Source organism: Bufo bufo, chromosome 2 (assembly GCF_905171765.1).
Source record: "Bufo bufo chromosome 2, aBufBuf1.1, whole genome shotgun sequence".
NCBI classification, from domain to species: Eukaryota; Metazoa; Chordata; class Amphibia; order Anura; family Bufonidae; genus Bufo; species Bufo bufo.
Genome location: NC_053390.1, coordinates 610,515,857 through 610,532,586, shown reverse-complemented (window position 1 = coordinate 610,532,586; position 16,730 = coordinate 610,515,857). Strand labels below are relative to the sequence as shown.

Below are 16,730 nucleotides of genomic sequence, written 5' to 3'. Positions count from 1 at the left end.
TCAACTGAACAGAGCTTAGCCGCGCCCAGGCCAGTTGATACTAGTCGTTACGTCACTGGGCCAGTGGTAAACAGTGAGAAGGCCGCGGCTCTCCTGGAGCCCCCGCTGCCTTCTCAAACAGCTGATCAGCGGGGGTCCCGGGCGTCGGACCCCCGCCGATCATATGCTGATGATCTATCCAGAGATAGATAGATCGATCATCAGTTTAAACAAAGTGCAGAACCCCTTTAAAGGCTTTACTTGCTTATATGTGCACGCAGGTTAACACTTTATTATAACCCAATGCCACAAGGAAAATCAATGCCAGAATGTTTCAAAGCTAGTGTTTCTTTAAGCCGATTGTAGAGATTTGTAACCACAAGGATATATAAAAGGACAAGGAAAGAAAAAACTGAGCTCAGTCATTCATTTTCCCGAGGCTGCCTCCCCCTCCTTCCTCTAAATGATAATAAACCTTCATGTAATACAGTCCTGTCTGGATTCAATTAGACTTTCACTGTCTAGTCTTACTCTTTAAACAATGCCTTCAAACCTTTCTGGCCCCCATGATGCTATCACATCAGAGGCCCAGGGTTTTAGAACCGCACGCCAAAATGGTGTGCAGGTCGTGCGGATATTGAAGATTAATTTTAAGCATTACAAACTAAATACTTCCTTCCACTCTAAACAAATCCCATGAATCCCCTTCTTGCAGTATTTACATTCACCCTGATGCAGCTGCGCAGGCTGCCTTAGAAGGCCACGCTTGCAATAAATCCCTATATTAGGAAACCTGGATTGCCAACCAGCCATCGCTGCGGCGTGTTCTCAGCTCAATTATTAACATTTCCGAGTGGTTTTGGAAAAAAAGCTTATCTTTCTCAGAACATTAAAAATTTGTGCACGCTTCACGAGACTAATATCCTGCTTAGGGGCAGAGGGACGATGAATCAGGTCTGTAAATTAATACAGCATTGTGAAGAAGCAGATGTCAGCCCTGCAAGTTGTTTGCATCTACAACGCACCAAGTCTAAAGACAAGACTTCACAAGACTACAGATATTAGGCTTTCTGACATCTTACTCCTAAATCTCTTTCCTAACAAACATGTGCACTACCGAAAAATGAAAAAAACAGAACTCTCGGAAAACTTAATGTGATTAAGCTGAGAATGACTAAGTATAAACTAGTGGTGCTTGGTCAAGGACCTCACAACCATGGTGGTGCACCCTTTATATTGTGTTCTGCAGCAGGCAATCTCCAGGCTTCCCGTAGACTCTGATGCGGCCATCATTCGCACCAAGGCAGGACATGCCCTCATTACCGAACACTATTGTTTGCCATTGATGGTCACATCAGTGTTCACAGGAGGGCTGGAGACCACCTACTACGATTGTGCATAGTGCGGAGACACATAGGACTAATACCAGGTGTCATAGCGTGGGGTGCCATTAGCTACCATGGCCATTCCCATCCGGTCTTTGTGGAGGGAACATTGACCAGCCTTTGGTAGAACATAGTAATCTCAGTCCTACTTTCTCTCTTTTTTTTTTTGTTCTCAGGAGACGTGGGGTGCCATCAAAACAACACCCCCTCACCGCTACAAGATGTTCTCCTCAGGGTACGCAGTAGCTCTCCCAGCCACCTCAATCACCAGATCTCTCCCCCATGGATCCTGTCTGGGACTGGATGGGTAATCAGATCTCCCATGCATGGCAGCCAACAACAACCTTGGCTGAACTATGTGTCCAAGTTGAAAGAGAATGGAGTGACCTATCACAGGAGGAGATGGTTGCCTCCCAGTATTAATGTGACCCTACCTCATCATATACCCTGCTGCAGAACCCAAAATAAAGGGTGCACCACCTCGGTTGTGGGATCATTGACCAAGCACCACTAGCAGTTTATAAGTTGTCAATCACTTTTTCTAGGTGTTTTTCATTTTCCAGTAGTGCAGATATTGTATTAAACATGCATACTGTCACACGACTCACCTGCTTCTTTGCACAGAGCTGCTAAGTCTGCACCCACATAGCCATGGGCACTGCTGGCTAAATCTGTAAGTTCCTCTTCGTTCAGCTGATGTGGGACTTTGACGAGTATACGTCGGAGAATGTCCAGGCGCCCCTGAGCATTGGGAATACCAATTTCTATTTCTTTGTCAAATCGTCCTGGGCGACGTAATGCAGGGTCCAATGAATGAGGACGATTGGTTGCACCCAGAACCAGCAGCTGGCCCTGACTTTCTTCCTAAAATAATTTGGTAAAAAAGAACATTGGATCTTTCAGGTTATCGCACATATACATTACAGTAGCTCCGCAAAAGGTATGTTTGTCCTGCTCTCCCCAGGCCCCCACCTAGCAGGCCAACGCTGCTGAGAAACTCCCTTTAAGGGCAGTGTAAGTCAGAAATAGATCAGATCCATGGACTAATACAAAGAAAATATTCATTCACAATTTCAAGTAATGGTAAGCTTTGTCTGTTGGATATCCAGTAAATAATACAATAGCAGGGGTGTACCAACGGTTGCCACCCTTTTTTTTAATCAAAATATACCATTAAGGTTTACCAGAACAATAAGAAGGTACAGTTTTGCTGGCGGAGGTTCAAGGTTTTTTTTTTTTTGCTTAGTTTTTCGTAGTAGTAATAATAATGCCCAGCATTCAGCTGACCTTCTCTCATGTCACGTTCTGATGCAGGCATTGCCTACGTTGGAATGATCACAGGACATAGGCTAGATCCTTCTAAGATGAAGAGGTAAAATGTCGCTCACCAAGTAGGATGTAGGTCCATATAGACAAGCTATGGCATGAGAAGACACAGGGGGAGATTTATCAAACTGGTGTATAAAGTGGAACTGGCTTAGTTGCTCATAGCAACCAATCAGATTCCACCTTTCATTTTTCACAGCTCCTTTGGAAAATGAAAGGTGGAATCTGATTGGTTGCTGTGGGCAACTAAGCCATTTCTACTTCACACCAGTTTGATAAATCTCCCCCTGTGTCTTCTCATGCCATAGCTTGTCTATATGGACCTACATCCTACTTGGTGAGTGACATTTTACCTCTTCATCTTAGGAGTCACATAGTGTGCTTTCCGCATCCATTCCTGCCCCATTGAGAATTAATGGGTCCGCACTCATTCCCGATATTGCGGAACGGATGTGGACCCATTTGCAGACATGTGAATGGACCCTTATGCATCCTACTTCTAAATTCATGGAAGTATATAGCTATATCTGTCATAGGAATGCTCTTTAGCCATGGTCTGGAGGTGTAAATGTTCCGCCGATTACCCGATCGACGAGCATTTTGCTAATTAGATCATTTGTGCAAACACAAAAATCCTTGTTTCCCGACAGCAGATTTGCTGCCGGGAAACAACGAGTCGTTATGGGGAAGAGCACTTCGCCCCATCTCTGGAGGAGGTCACTGCATGTAAATGCAGAGGTCTCCTCCACCAGCGAGCAGCAGATTGTCAGGAAGGAACTCTTCCATCCTGACAATCGGCTGTAATATCATCCTGTGTAAAGGCACCTTAACAGTCTACTAGTTGAGCCAGTGGTTCACAGGACACATGGCAACTCTAGGTATATCCCCACCAGGATCAGAGTCTTCATTTTATGGTGTGACTTCCTGCCCCAACCCAGTTTGAATGTATAGGTCTTACCGAGCCTATGCCATCCATAAGTGTGAGTAATGATGCGACCACCCTTTTCTCCACTTCACTCTGCGCCCCTTCTCTTTTGGGGCAAAGTGCATCAAGTTCATCGATGAATATAATGGAAGGCAGACTATAAAAGAAAACAATGGTAAGAACGGCCAAAAGTATTATTATATTTAGTAACATATTTCATTAACAAGAAATGATGGGAACAAGCTTTTTTGTGTGTGACCGGTTGAGCAGGCAGCCCAAACGATTTCCTGTTAGTCGAGCCTAGAACACAGAAGTAGACAGCAGTGGGGAATGGACCAGCATCGGAACACTAACAGTGGGGTGATTGGTCAGATGAGTAATAATTACTTGTAATTTTTATCCAATTCTGCCCCATAAAAAAAAAAAAGTATTCTGATAAAAAATGACTTTAAAGTAGAAGTGTAAAGACAGCCGAGTTGCAGTTACTACACAGAGTTGGGTCAAGATGGACATTGTACAAAGATAAATTCCAAACGGTCTCTATGCTAAACACTTAGAACTGTGGTTCAGTTACGAGTGTGAGTGGTCTCTCTGTTGCTTCATGTTCACCTAGCTTTTTAACTTGATTTGGGTAGTTGCTATGCATCTGTGTAACGGGGTTCCGAAGGTGCACTCGGTCCCCTATTACCCGCAGAACTGTTGCTTAGCTTTGGGAATGAGGATCTGTGTTTGACCTCATTCCCAGGGCGGCTTTACTGTTGGGTGGCTCCCTGCTCCTAAGTCTGCCTTGAGCGCCGAGCTGATCACTCGGTGCTCAACTGGTTGGTCTGTCGGTCATGTGACGCTGGCCACTTCACATGACCCTCACTCCCCACTATAAATACAGGCAGCCTGCTAGCCACAGGTTGCCTGTTAATTTCTAGGTTCCTGGCTATTTGTTGGACTACTGAATACTTACCTGATCCTGTTCCCTGACGATCCTTTGCCTGCTCCTCCTGTACTGCACATCCGTCCTGGTATTGTGACCTCGGCTCCCACCTGACTACTCTCTTAGGACTCCTCTTGTACTTCTCTACTCTCCTGGTATTTGACCCCGGCTTCTCCTGACCATTCTTTGCTTAACCCTTTGTACTGCGTAGCTCTCTTGGTTCTGACCCGGTCTGTTCATGTTCCGTATTTTGTCTTGTCTGTCTTCCCTGCATGTATCCTAAGTTAGGGACTGTCGTCCAGTTGTCCCCTGTCATCAGGACTCGTGAGGCAAGTAGGCAGGGCCAGGGGTGAGAGTGGAGCGCAGTGGTCACTATCCTTCCCCCTGTGTGTGTGTGGACGTGACCGTTACAATCTGAATCTGGGAATGATTATCAACTAGCTTTGCTTGGTTGATCAGGGTGGAATTGCTGATTGTTGGGCCTTTGTATATCGTTCTGGTTGTCAGGTATAGCAGGTATTTTCTAGGTGCATTCCCTTATTTTGCACTTTGTTTTGTATTCTAGGATCTGGAGTTCCATGGTCTTTCTTTCTGTTTTTAAGATTTGTTTCATGCTGTGCTATTTTATTGTTCAGGTTGACTTGAGCAGCTAAGGTCAGATTAGTATTGCTCTGTTTCTATTCACTCACTATCTACGTGTATGCCATATACTTGGTACCCACTCCATTGCTGGATCATCTCCTCCTTCCCTGACCCTCAACATTCATTTCCCGTCATCCACCAGTGAGCATGTTTCAGAGTCCTGTTTTCTGCCAGTGTTGATACAAGCTTCACATATGTTGCTTTGCAACTGTCCAGTTGTTGTGCAGTTCAGTCCTACTGTAAGTCCTGATGGTGTCTGAGTACTCAACGCCATTGTTAGGACCTGGGAAAGGCAACTGCTATAGGTAAAGTCCAGTTCTGCGATCTCGTGCACAAGCAGCATCATTACAGGTTCATGTCCATTTTATCTGCCACAAAACGCCAAACGATACCCCCAAACACTAGTCACATGACATTTTCCACTGATACATGTAACATAACACTGAGTGACCCCCCCCCATTTTCCGTGTTCTTCTACTGTTCATTATTTACGTGCGTTTTTGCTTGCAGCAGTTATTTATTTTTTTATAGCTGATTATGTTTGTACCTGCCCAACTGATATTTGCCTTTTTTCTGTTATGTGCTTTTGTACTGCAAATGTAGAGAGTATTTGTATGAGCAGAGAAATGTATTTTCTCTGTGTTACATATATGCTGTAAAAATATACTTGTTTGGAAAAAACGACGGTAATTTGAAACCCTAAGGCCCCTTTCACATGGGCGAGTATTCCGCACGGATGCGATGCGTGAGTTGAACGCATTGCACCCACACTTAATACCGACCCATTCATTTCTATGGGGCTGTTCACATGAGCGGTCATTTTCACGCATCACTTGTGCGTTGCGTGAAAATCGCAGCATGCTCTATATTCTGCGTTTTTCACGCAACGCATGCCCCATAGAAGTGAATGGGGTTGCGTGAAAATCGCAAGCATCCGCAAGCAAGTGCGGATGCGGTGCGATTTTCATGCACGGTTGCTAGGAGACCCGATTATTATTATTTTCCCTTATAACATGGTTATAAGGGAAAATAATAGCATTCTGAATACAGAATGCATAGTACAATAGCGCTGGAGGGGTTAAAAAAAAATAAAAAAGGAGATTTTTGTGAAACTCACCTGTAAAATCTTTTTCTCGTAATTTCCATTGGGGGACACAGACCATGGGTATAGCTTAGAGATATTACTAGGAGGGACACTATGCAAAAAAAGAAGCTCCTCCTCCTCGGGCTATACCCCCAGGCACCTCCAGGAGAACTTCAGTCGTTGCAAAAGCAGTAGGAGAAGGAGAACGGAAACAAAACATTATGGAAACCATCACACAGCACACCCTAAGGCGTAAACCAAAAAAGGGGGCGGGAGCTGTGTCCCCCAATGGAAATTACGAGAAAAAGATTTTACAGGTGAGTTTCACAAAAATCTCCTTTTCTCGTTCATTCCATTGGGGGACACAGACCATGGGACGTCCCAAAGCAGTCCATGGGGTGGGAAAAAAGAACAAATCCAACACCGCCAGGAATAAACGTCCAGTAGTCAAACCGGAACCACAGCCTGCAATACCCTGCGCCCAAGAGCAGCATCAGCCGAGGCCAGAGAGTGTAACTGATAAAACTTTGTGAAAGTATGTAAGGACGACCAAGTGGCCGCCTTACACAACTGGGAAACGGATGCGCGATTGCGTCTAGCCCAGGAAGCACCCACTGCCCTTGTGGAGTGAGCGGTAATCCGCGACGGCGGAACGTGGCCGCGAGCGCGATATGCCGCAGCAATAGCGGAACGGATCCACCGCGCCACGGTGACCTTGGAAGCCGCCAGGCCCTTACGGGACCCTTCAGGAATCACAAAGAGAGAGTCTGAACGCCGGAAGGAAGCGGTAGCCCCCAGGTACACCTTCAGGGCCCTGACGACGTCCAGGGAGTGGAGAGCACATTCCTTGGGGTTCACCGGAGAAGGACAAAAAGAGGGCAGGACAAGATCCTCGTTAAGGTGGAAGGGAGAAACCACCTTGGGCAAAAAAGAAGGCACCGGCCTGAGCACCACCTTATCCTGGTGAAAGACCAGAAAAGGTTCCCGGCAGGAAAGTGCGGCCAGCTCCGAAACTCGCCTGATGGAGGTTATGGCCACCAGAAAAACTACCTTCCAGGTGAGTAAAACCAGAGAGATCTCCCTCAGAGGTTCAAAAGGCGCCGCCTGAAGGGCGCGCAGAACCAAGTTGAGATCCCAGGGGGGCAAGGGAGGCACATACGGAGGAACCGAATGCGCCACCCCCTGCAGGAAGGTTTTTACAGGTCTCAAAAAGGCAATGGACCTCTGAAAAAAGATAGCCAAAGCAGAAACCTGACCCTTTAAAGAACTGAGCGACAGACCCATGTCGAGGCCGGACTGGAGAAAAGACAGCACCACTGGGACAGAGAAACGTAGGGGCGAGTAGCCCGATTTCTCACAAAACACCAGGAAGGCCTTCCAGGTGCGATAATAGATTCGTGAAGAAGCCGGCTTTTGAGCCCTGATCATGGTTCTTACCACCGCATCAGAGAAGCCTCTCTTCCTCAGGATGGCGGTCTCAACAGCCACGCCGTTAAACGCAGCTGCCGTGAATTCTGGTGGAAGAGCGGCCCCTGAGACAAGAGATCCTCTCTGTCGGGCAGAGGCCACGGGACGTCCGCCAACATACGAGCGACGCTGGAGAACCAGGCGCGACGAGGCCAATCCGGAGCGACGAGAATGGTTGGTATCCCCTCCGCCTCGATCTTGCGCAGCACCTTCGGGAACAGAGGAATCGGAGGGAAGACGTAAAGGAGGCTGAACCGCTGCCATGGAAATACCAGCGCGTCCACCCCGTCCGCCCGTGGGTCTCGAGCGCGGGCAAGATACACCGGCACCTTGTGGTTGAGCCGGGAAGCCATCAAATCTACGTCCGGACGGCCCCATCGGTGGCAGATGTCCTCGAACACCTCCGGATGGAGAGACCACTCTCCCGGATCCACCTTGGTGCGACTCAGAAAATCCGCCGTCCAATTGTCGACTCCCGGGATGTACACTGCCGACAATACTGGAACATGAGACTCCGCCCATAAGAGGATCCTCGCTACTTCCCGCATTACTGCCCGACTGCGAGTCCCGCCCTGATGGTTGACATAAGCCACAGCCGTGGCATTGTCCGACTGAACCCGCACCGGGCGAGTCGCCAGGAGAGGAGTCCAATGGGAGAGGGAGTGGAAAATCGCCCTCAATTCCAAAACGTTTATCGGGAGACGGGATTCCTCCGTCGACCAGACACCCTGAACTGTGAGGTTCCGGAGAACACCTCCCCAACCGATGAGGCTGGCGTCGGTGGTGACTATCGTCCAGGAGAACGGAAGGAAGGACTTTCCTGACGATAGGTTCAGGGGAGACTGCCACCAAGGGAGAGACGCTCGAACTTGCCGGGACAGACGAACAGGAGTGTCTAGACCCCGAGGGTTCTTGTTCCAGAGGGCAAGGATCATCTGTTGTAGCGGACGAGTGTGAAATTGGGCGTACGGAATCGCCTCGAAAGAGGAGACCATAAGGCCCAGCACCCGCATGCACTCCCGAATGGTGGGACGTGGAGAGCGTAGAAGGAGCACCATTGCCAGACGAATCTGGGAAGCCTTGGAATCTGGAAGAAACACCCGAGAAATCGAGGTGTCCAAGATCATCCCCAGGAACGAAAGTCTCTGGGAGGGGTGCAGAGAGGACTTGGGGAGATTGATCAGCCATCCGAACCGTTCCAGGGATTGAACCGTGATTCGGATGCTGTCCTCGGCCTGTGGAAGAGACGGAGCTTTTATCAAGATGTCGTCTAGGTATGGTAACAAAGAGATGCCCCTGGTGCGAAGAAGCGCCATGAGAGGCGCCAGAATCTTCGTAAAAACTCGAGGGGCGGTTGCCAACCCAAAAGGTAGGGCGACGAACTGGTAATGACGCCCCCCTATGGCAAAGCGCAGAAAGCGATGGTGGGACTCTGCAATAGGGACGTGCAAGTAGGCGTCTTGAATGTCCACAGACGCGAGAAATTCTCCTGGAAGCAGAGAAGCAATAACGGAGCGAAGGGACTCCATGCGAAACTTCCGCACCCGTAGAAACTTGTTGAGAAGTTTTAGATCCAAGATTGGACGCACTGACCCCTCTTTCTTTGGAACAACGAACAGGTTTGAGTAAAAACCTGTCCCTTGCTCTTCTGGGGGAACGGGGGAAATGACACCACGGTCCAGAAGAGAGGAGACCGCAAAAAAGAGGTCCGAGGCCCTGGCTGGATCCCCCGGAACGCGAGAAGGGAAAAAACGTTCCGGCGGGCTGGACGCGAACTCCAACTTGTAGCCGGACGTCACCACTTCCAGAGCCCAGGCGTCCTGAACGTGAGCCCTCCAGACCTGTTGAAAGGAGAGCAGACGGCCCCCCACCACGAGGGGTGGGGGCACCCCTTCATGCGGAGGGTTGCTTGGGAGCAGGAGGACGGGCTGACTGCGCCCGAGGCCGCCAAGAAGGCTGGGGCTTGAAGAAAGGCTTCTTGCGGGAGTCCTGGGACCCCCCTGCCGATGAGGATGACGGCGTCCTGGCAGTGGAGAAGCGACGAAAGGACTGGCCCCGGAAACCTGAAGGCCGAGACCGAAAGGGACGCTTGGTCCTGGGCTGGGGTAGATGAGTGCTCTTGCCCCCTGTTGCGGCAGAAATGAATTCATCTAGTTGAGCCCCAAAGAGCCTGGACCCTTCAAAGGGAAGGTTAGCGAGGGATCGCTTGGATGAGGCATCAGCATCCCACACCTTCAGCCAGACCTCCCTGCGCTGAATGACAGAGAGGGCCGAAATACGGGCAAAGAGGGAGCCGATGTCCATTGAAGCCTCACAGAGATATTTAGACGCTTGAGACATCTGGATGATAAAATCCAGAGTATCTGCAGAGGCGTCCTGCTCTGACAGATCCTGGTGGTGGCGCTGCAACCACGTTGTAAGGGCTCTGGCGACCCAAGCCGACGCAAAGGCCGGTCGCAGGGAAGCGCCCGCCAGCGAGAAGATGGACTTGGAAAGTGAATCCAAACGTCTGTCCACCGCATCCTGCAGAGAGGAACCGTCTAGGACGGGAAGGGCCGTGTTCTTGGCTAACCTGGCCACCGGAGGATCTACCTTAGGGGAAGAAGTCCACTTTTCCACTGTGTCAGCTGGAAAAGGATAAAGCGTATCCATACGCTTGGTGGCCGAAAATTTTTGATTAGGTCGATCCCAAGCTTTTGATAGGACCGCAGTGAATTCCTCGTGAATAGGGAACACGGCGGACTCCTGTTTCTTGGGTGGAAAAAGGGAGAACTCCCGACTAGTGGAGGGAGGAGAATCCCCTTGTATATTAAAAGTGTCACGGACAGCTGCCACCAACTCGGTTACCATGGTGGAAAGCTTAGGCAGGGGTTCCCGCTCCGTGACTTCGTCCGATCCGGACAATTCCCCATCGGATTTGCGCTCCCTGCGAGGGGGAGAGTCAACCGGGCATGCCTCAAGGCGAGGGGGAGAAGCGGAGTCATCCGAGGAGGAATGCTGCCGCTCACGCTGCCTCTTAGAAGTCAGACGCCCTCTGTGAGAGTCGCTGAGAGGGGATGGAGTGGTGGATGCCACTGGAGTAGTAGCCGCCATGCGCTCCATGAAGGACATGGCTGCCTTGGCAACTAAGGCCAGATCAGCTGCCGCATTAGACATGGCGGAGGCCCAGGCGGGTACCGCTGGATCCGCAGGGGCAGAGGGAGGACCGGGCTGAGCAAGAGAAGGAGGCTGATCCTGTCCGGGAGCAGGGCATGAGTCACAGGAACCAGTGACAGAAAAAGGCCTAAGGCATATTTTACATGACTCCAGTGGAGCCTGAGAGGAAGCCTTGGAAGGCTTAGGGGCCCCAGGTTTAGGCATGATGGTATTCCAAAAAAGATTTCCTACCAGGTTGCTGCAATTCCTACCACCCAGGCAACAGCAGAAGTCTCCGGCACCGAGAACTGAGGAGCTGCACGGCCGCAATCCAGCAGAGTCTCCGGCGTAGGGAGAGACAGAGCTGGACGCCGAGGCTCCGCCCCCTTGGACGCGTCATTGCGGCGCGAAATAAGCGCGCGCGCGCATTTCAAATACACCCCTTCGCCAGAAACGGCGCAGCGGGGGTTAATATCGGGAGGAGCAGGCCGGCGGGAGCTGCAGAGAGCGCAGCGGCCATAAGATAAAATACACTCCTTCAGTGCCAAGATTGCCGCCGATGCGGCCATAGTCTGAGCTGCAGGCAGGTATCAGTGGAATCACCAGCCCTCCCCAGAAAGGCCCCCTCCCAACGGGAAAAAATGCCCCCAGCCGGTCCTTCTCTAGCTCACCTCAGGTCACAGAGCGCCAGACAGACGACATGAAGGGGTGGGGGGAGGGGGGGGAAAGGAGGGAGATTGAAGCAGGCAATACTTATCTGCACAGCATGCTCCCTCGATGTCCAGACCAGCAGGGATTCACCTCTTCAGACGTCTGACTCCAATCAAGGAGAGCAGTGCTCTGGTGGAGGGTAGGCAGCAGGTGTCCCAGCAGCTGGTGGGATGCCAGAGCTAACATGTCGAGCCTGGATCCACTTTTCTTCTGTGGGGGAATGGGAGGTAGCCAGGAACCTTCAGAAGACCGTGGCAGACCCTCCACAGGGGCCAGGAAAGCGCAATGCTGACCTGCGTCCCCATCTGAAACCAGAAAAAAATAACAAACAGGAGAAGAATAAATGTCAACCTCCTTGAACGGACACTAAGCAAAGACTGAAGTTCTCCTGGAGGTGCCTGGGGGTATAGCCCGAGGAGGAGGAGCTTCTTTTTTTGCATAGTGTCCCTCCTAGTAATATCTCTAAGCTATACCCATGGTCTGTGTCCCCCAATGGAATGAACGAGAAAATAATTTAACTCACCTTAATCCACTTGCTCCCGCTGCCGGCATCTCGTCTCCTTCTTTGCTGAACAGGACCTGTGGTGACGTCACTCCGGTCATCACATGATCCATCACATGATCTTTTACCATGGTGATGGATCATGTGATGACCGGAGTGACGTCACCACAGGTCCCGAAATGAATGCTCACCACAGGTCCTGTTCAGCAAAGAAGGAGACAGACGAGATGCCGGAAGCGCCAGCAAGTGGATTAAGGTGAGTTAAATTTTTATTTTATTTTTTTTAACCCCTCCAGCGCTATTTTACTATGCATTCTGTATTCAGAATGCTATTATTTTCCCTTATAACCATGTTATAAGGGAAAATAATACAATCTACAGAACACCGATCCCAAGCCCGAACTTCTGTGAAGAAGTTTACAATGTTACGCATTTACGCATTACAATGTTTTGCACTCGCACTGAAAAATCGCGGGTGTTCCCGTAACGCACCCGCACATTTTCCCGCAACGCCCGTCTGAAAGAGGCCTAAGGGCTCTTTTACACAAGCGGATGCCGTGCGGGTAATCCGCTGCGTGAAAGAATGCCAAGCCCCGCTTCTGAGCATTAACATGATTGATAATGCTCCGTGGCTCTGTGTGACCTTTTTACTACAAAATCACGGTGACAACTTTATCTCACTGTGATTTTGTAGTAAAAAGATCACAGAGAGGCAAAGAGCATTATCAATCATGTTACTGCTCCGTGTCTCTGCTGTTCGGAACAGGGCTTGGCTGTCTTTCACGCAGCGGATTACCCGCATGGCATCCGCTCGTGTAAAAGAGCCCTAAAGAAATATTAGAAAAGCTTCCAAATATCTACCGTTGTGATGCTTCAGCAAATATTTGACGCAGCCTGCCTTCCGACTCTCCGTAAAATCTGCAATAGAAAATAAATAAATCTAAACAAAAAATGTTTAGTATATAGTTTAATACATAACTAGTGCTTTAATGTTTTTTAGTTTGCGTCCATCTCCACAAACTGTGGACATTCCTATCCTGTTAAAGAGGACCTGTTACCTCTCCTGACATGTCTCTCTGTTTTAGTAATTACTTGCATTCCCCCTGTGATAACAATTCTGGTGCCTCTATTCTTATGTCTCTATGTTGTGCCGTTCCTTTATTATTTGTACTAGAAGTTATGAATGAATTGCTAGCAGTCTGTAGTAATGGTACAGAGAGGAGGTAACCAGTTGGGGGCGTGTATCTGCACAGACTGACTCTATCCAATCAGTGCTGCCATTGTCAGACTGTGCAGGTACACACCCCCAACTTGTTACCACCCCCCTGTACCCTTACTACAGACTGCTAGCAATTCATTCATAACTTCTAGTACAAATAATAAAGGAACGGGACAACATAGAGACATAAGAATAGATGCTCTAGAATTGTTATTACATGGGGAATGTATGCAGCTATTAAAACAGACATGTCAGGAGAGGTGACGGGTCCATAATAACCAACAACATGGAGTTGCTTGAGACTCACTTGGGGGGTCATTTATCAAAGATCAGTGCTTTACAATGGTTTTTGATATCCTCCTTGCTGCTGGAGAATACAACGAGCCACATGCCTCATCGTAAATTAAATATATCCTGTGACAGCACCTAGACCGAATTCTACTCCTTTAGCTGCAGTAGATTTAAGTAGTCACTTACGCCGGTAAACTGTGAATGTGTCGGCGATGATGGCCCCACCCACACCATGCCTCCTTTTCAGAAAAAGGCAATGGCGGAGTAGAAACACCACTTGCAACCTAAATTTAGGTGTAATGATGTCAAAAAGTCATACACTTCAGCTTTGCGACTTTTTAACGCCTGTTTTTCGGGTCCACCTATCAAATATTTATGGTACATCCTGTGGATATGCTGCACGATGGGAACACCCCTCAATTGAAACCCATTATTAATAAGCTAGAAGAGTATCTAAAATTCCAAGGCTGCACCGCACACTACTCGGATCACCGCTTATGCTAGCGAGATTGATTACTTTATTAACAATAAAACAGGAATTGCACTTCACGCAATTCCGTTATATTCTATATAAAATTCTGGGCCAGAGGGGCCTCAAGTGACTGATCATTTATCACCTATTCTCTGGTTATTCTATTGTGAGAAGTCTTAGTTTTTTTTTTCTCCTTCTTGAGATAGAAGTAGGTCCGGGAGGTGGGCTCCGCACCTATCAGACAAATATGCCATAAATGTTCCAGATTGAAATACCCCTTTAAGAGCCTACAGACCAGACTCTTCACATGAAAATCATGCTTAAAATCTTTTAAGTCTATGACATTTTCATTTTTAAAAGATTTTTCTCCTTATGTTGCAATAAGCACAGCCGTGTAGGACTTTCTTCTAATTTCCTGTTGGGCTGGATATCAAATTATTGAAGCCATTCCTGGGGGAGTAGGAAAGCCTGTGCAGAGGCGCGTTCTTGTTCCAATAGTCAGACTATCTGCTTACAGTTCGCTAACACAATGATATATGGACTTTACCAAGCAGGGAATTAGCTGTACAGTCTGAGCTGTTACTAAACAGGCACCGATATGAAACATAACCAGAGAGATGCACCTCTCACCTCCAGCCAAACGCAGGTTAACCCCATCATGACTGGAAGGCACTCATTCTTCATGACATACCAGAAACGTATATGCTGACGATTCACTGATTTCACTGATTCACCCAAACACACCTTTTTGAATGTTTTTTTCCAATCTCAATAGGGATAATGAAGCTACAGTATTTAGATTACATAATCCTTGTTTAAAGGGTTCTTGCCATCTTATAAGGTGGTCGTGCACAAAGCATGTGTGTTAGGCCTCATGCACACGACCGTTGTTGTGTTCTGTGTCCGTTTTCCGTGATTTTCTGCGGACGCATTGACTTCCAATGGGTCAGTTGAAAACTCGGCTAAAGCACCGTTTGCCATCCGCGTCCGTGATCCGTGGTTTCAGTCCGTCAAAAAAATATGACCTGTCCTATTTTTTTTCGCGGATAACGGTTCGCGGACCCATTCAAGTCAATGGGTCCGCGAAAAAACGCAGAGGCACACAAGATTGTCATCCGCGTCCGCGCATCTGCTTTTTTTCCTATCATTTGCAAAGCAAACTTGATTTTTTTTTACTTTCCCTCATGTCTGGTGATCCTCCAAAAATAAAGGAAGACACACGGAAACAAAAACGGAAACGGATCATGGAACAACGGAACCCCATTTTGCGGAACGGAACACAACAACGGTCGTGTGCATGAGGCCTTAACTCTACTACATCTACCAAATATCCAATGTTCAAATTATGCGAGAGGACGGTAATTCAAAAGGCTTTATATAGGTCTCATCTTACTTGCTCATTATTTCCGGACCATTGATAACTGAAACATGAGCACCAACTTCATTAGCAATTGCCCGAGCTATCAGGGTTTTGCCAGTCCCGGGAGGCCCATACAGTAATACTCCACGCGGAGGAGGAATTCCTGCAAGGTAAAAGACAATAAAGAAATAGGCACTTCAACAACATGACAAACGTATTGAGACTTCCGCCTGCGTTGTGGCTCTGGCCTCTGGTAATATATCATTACAGATCATACATTATACGGGGTGGCTCACGGAAAAAAGTAACCCGCCTCCAATATCTCCAGATCAAACTGCCTAATAGTAAATCTGTCTGAGTTGTCCATAGCAACCAATCAGAGCTCAGCTTTTATTTTTTCAAAGCCCTGTAAAAAATGTGAGCTGAGCTCTGATTGGTTGCTATGGACAACTCAGACAGATTTACTATTAGGCAGTTTGATCTGGAGATATTGGAGGCGGGTTACTTTTTCGTTGGTCACCCTGTGGTTTGTGATGTTATGTTATGTTATCCTGGTTTTCTATGTTATACAAAAAAAAATTAAAAATGAAGTGCATTAACAAAAGAAGTAGCACTTATACCATCAGGCTTGGACTGGCCCACAGAGGAACAAGGGAATCCCCCTGGGGGCCCCTGAGGCAGCGTGGGTCCTTAGTTCTCCCATACCCTGAACAAGTGGCATACGGCAAAGCACACGGACTTCACTACATACAGGTATTCAGTGTACAGCATCTAAACTTGCCTATGTCTTCATATAAAAATAGGGTAGTATTTAACAAGCTATACCCAGATCGGGTGGCTGAGATGACTTCTAGGCACAGACTGCTCCATTCACACGTCCGCAATTCCGTTCCACATTTTGCGTAACAGAATTGCGGACCTATTCATTTCTATGGGGCCGCACGATGTGCGGCCCGGATCCGGAAATGCGGACCCGCACTTCCGGGTCCGCAATTCCGATCCCGAAAAAAATAGAACATGTCCTATTCTTGTCCGCAATTGCGGGCAAGAATAGGCTTTAAGAGCCTGCAAAATGCGGAACGCACATTGCCGGTGTCCGTGTTTTGCGGATCCGTGGCGTGTTTTGTGGATCCGTGGCTCCGCAAAACACACACGGACATGTGAATGGACCCTAAGGGCTCGTTCACACGAAAGTTTTTTTGCGTTCCGCATACGGGCCTTTTTTTGCGTTCTGTATACGGAACCATTCATTTCAATGGTTCCGGAAAAAAAAGAATGTACTCTGTATTCCGTATTTCCGTCCC

The 16,730-nt window shown here is 48.3% G+C and overlaps 1 protein-coding gene across 1 annotated transcript in view; it reads right to left on the bottom strand.

The window, feature by feature from the left end:
- SPATA5 (spermatogenesis associated 5) overlaps positions 1–16,730 on the bottom strand; it is a 404,503-nt gene that overhangs the window by 341,474 nt on the left and 46,299 nt on the right. Inside the window, exons 6-9 of the mRNA XM_040418419.1 lie at positions 15,460–15,589; positions 12,946–13,002; positions 3,649–3,772; positions 1,973–2,228 (exon numbers count right to left, since the gene is read on the bottom strand). Coding sequence (XP_040274353.1) covers positions 1,973–2,228; positions 3,649–3,772; positions 12,946–13,002; positions 15,460–15,589 — 567 coding nt within the window. The remainder of the gene's footprint in view (positions 1–1,972; positions 2,229–3,648; positions 3,773–12,945; positions 13,003–15,459; positions 15,590–16,730) is intronic.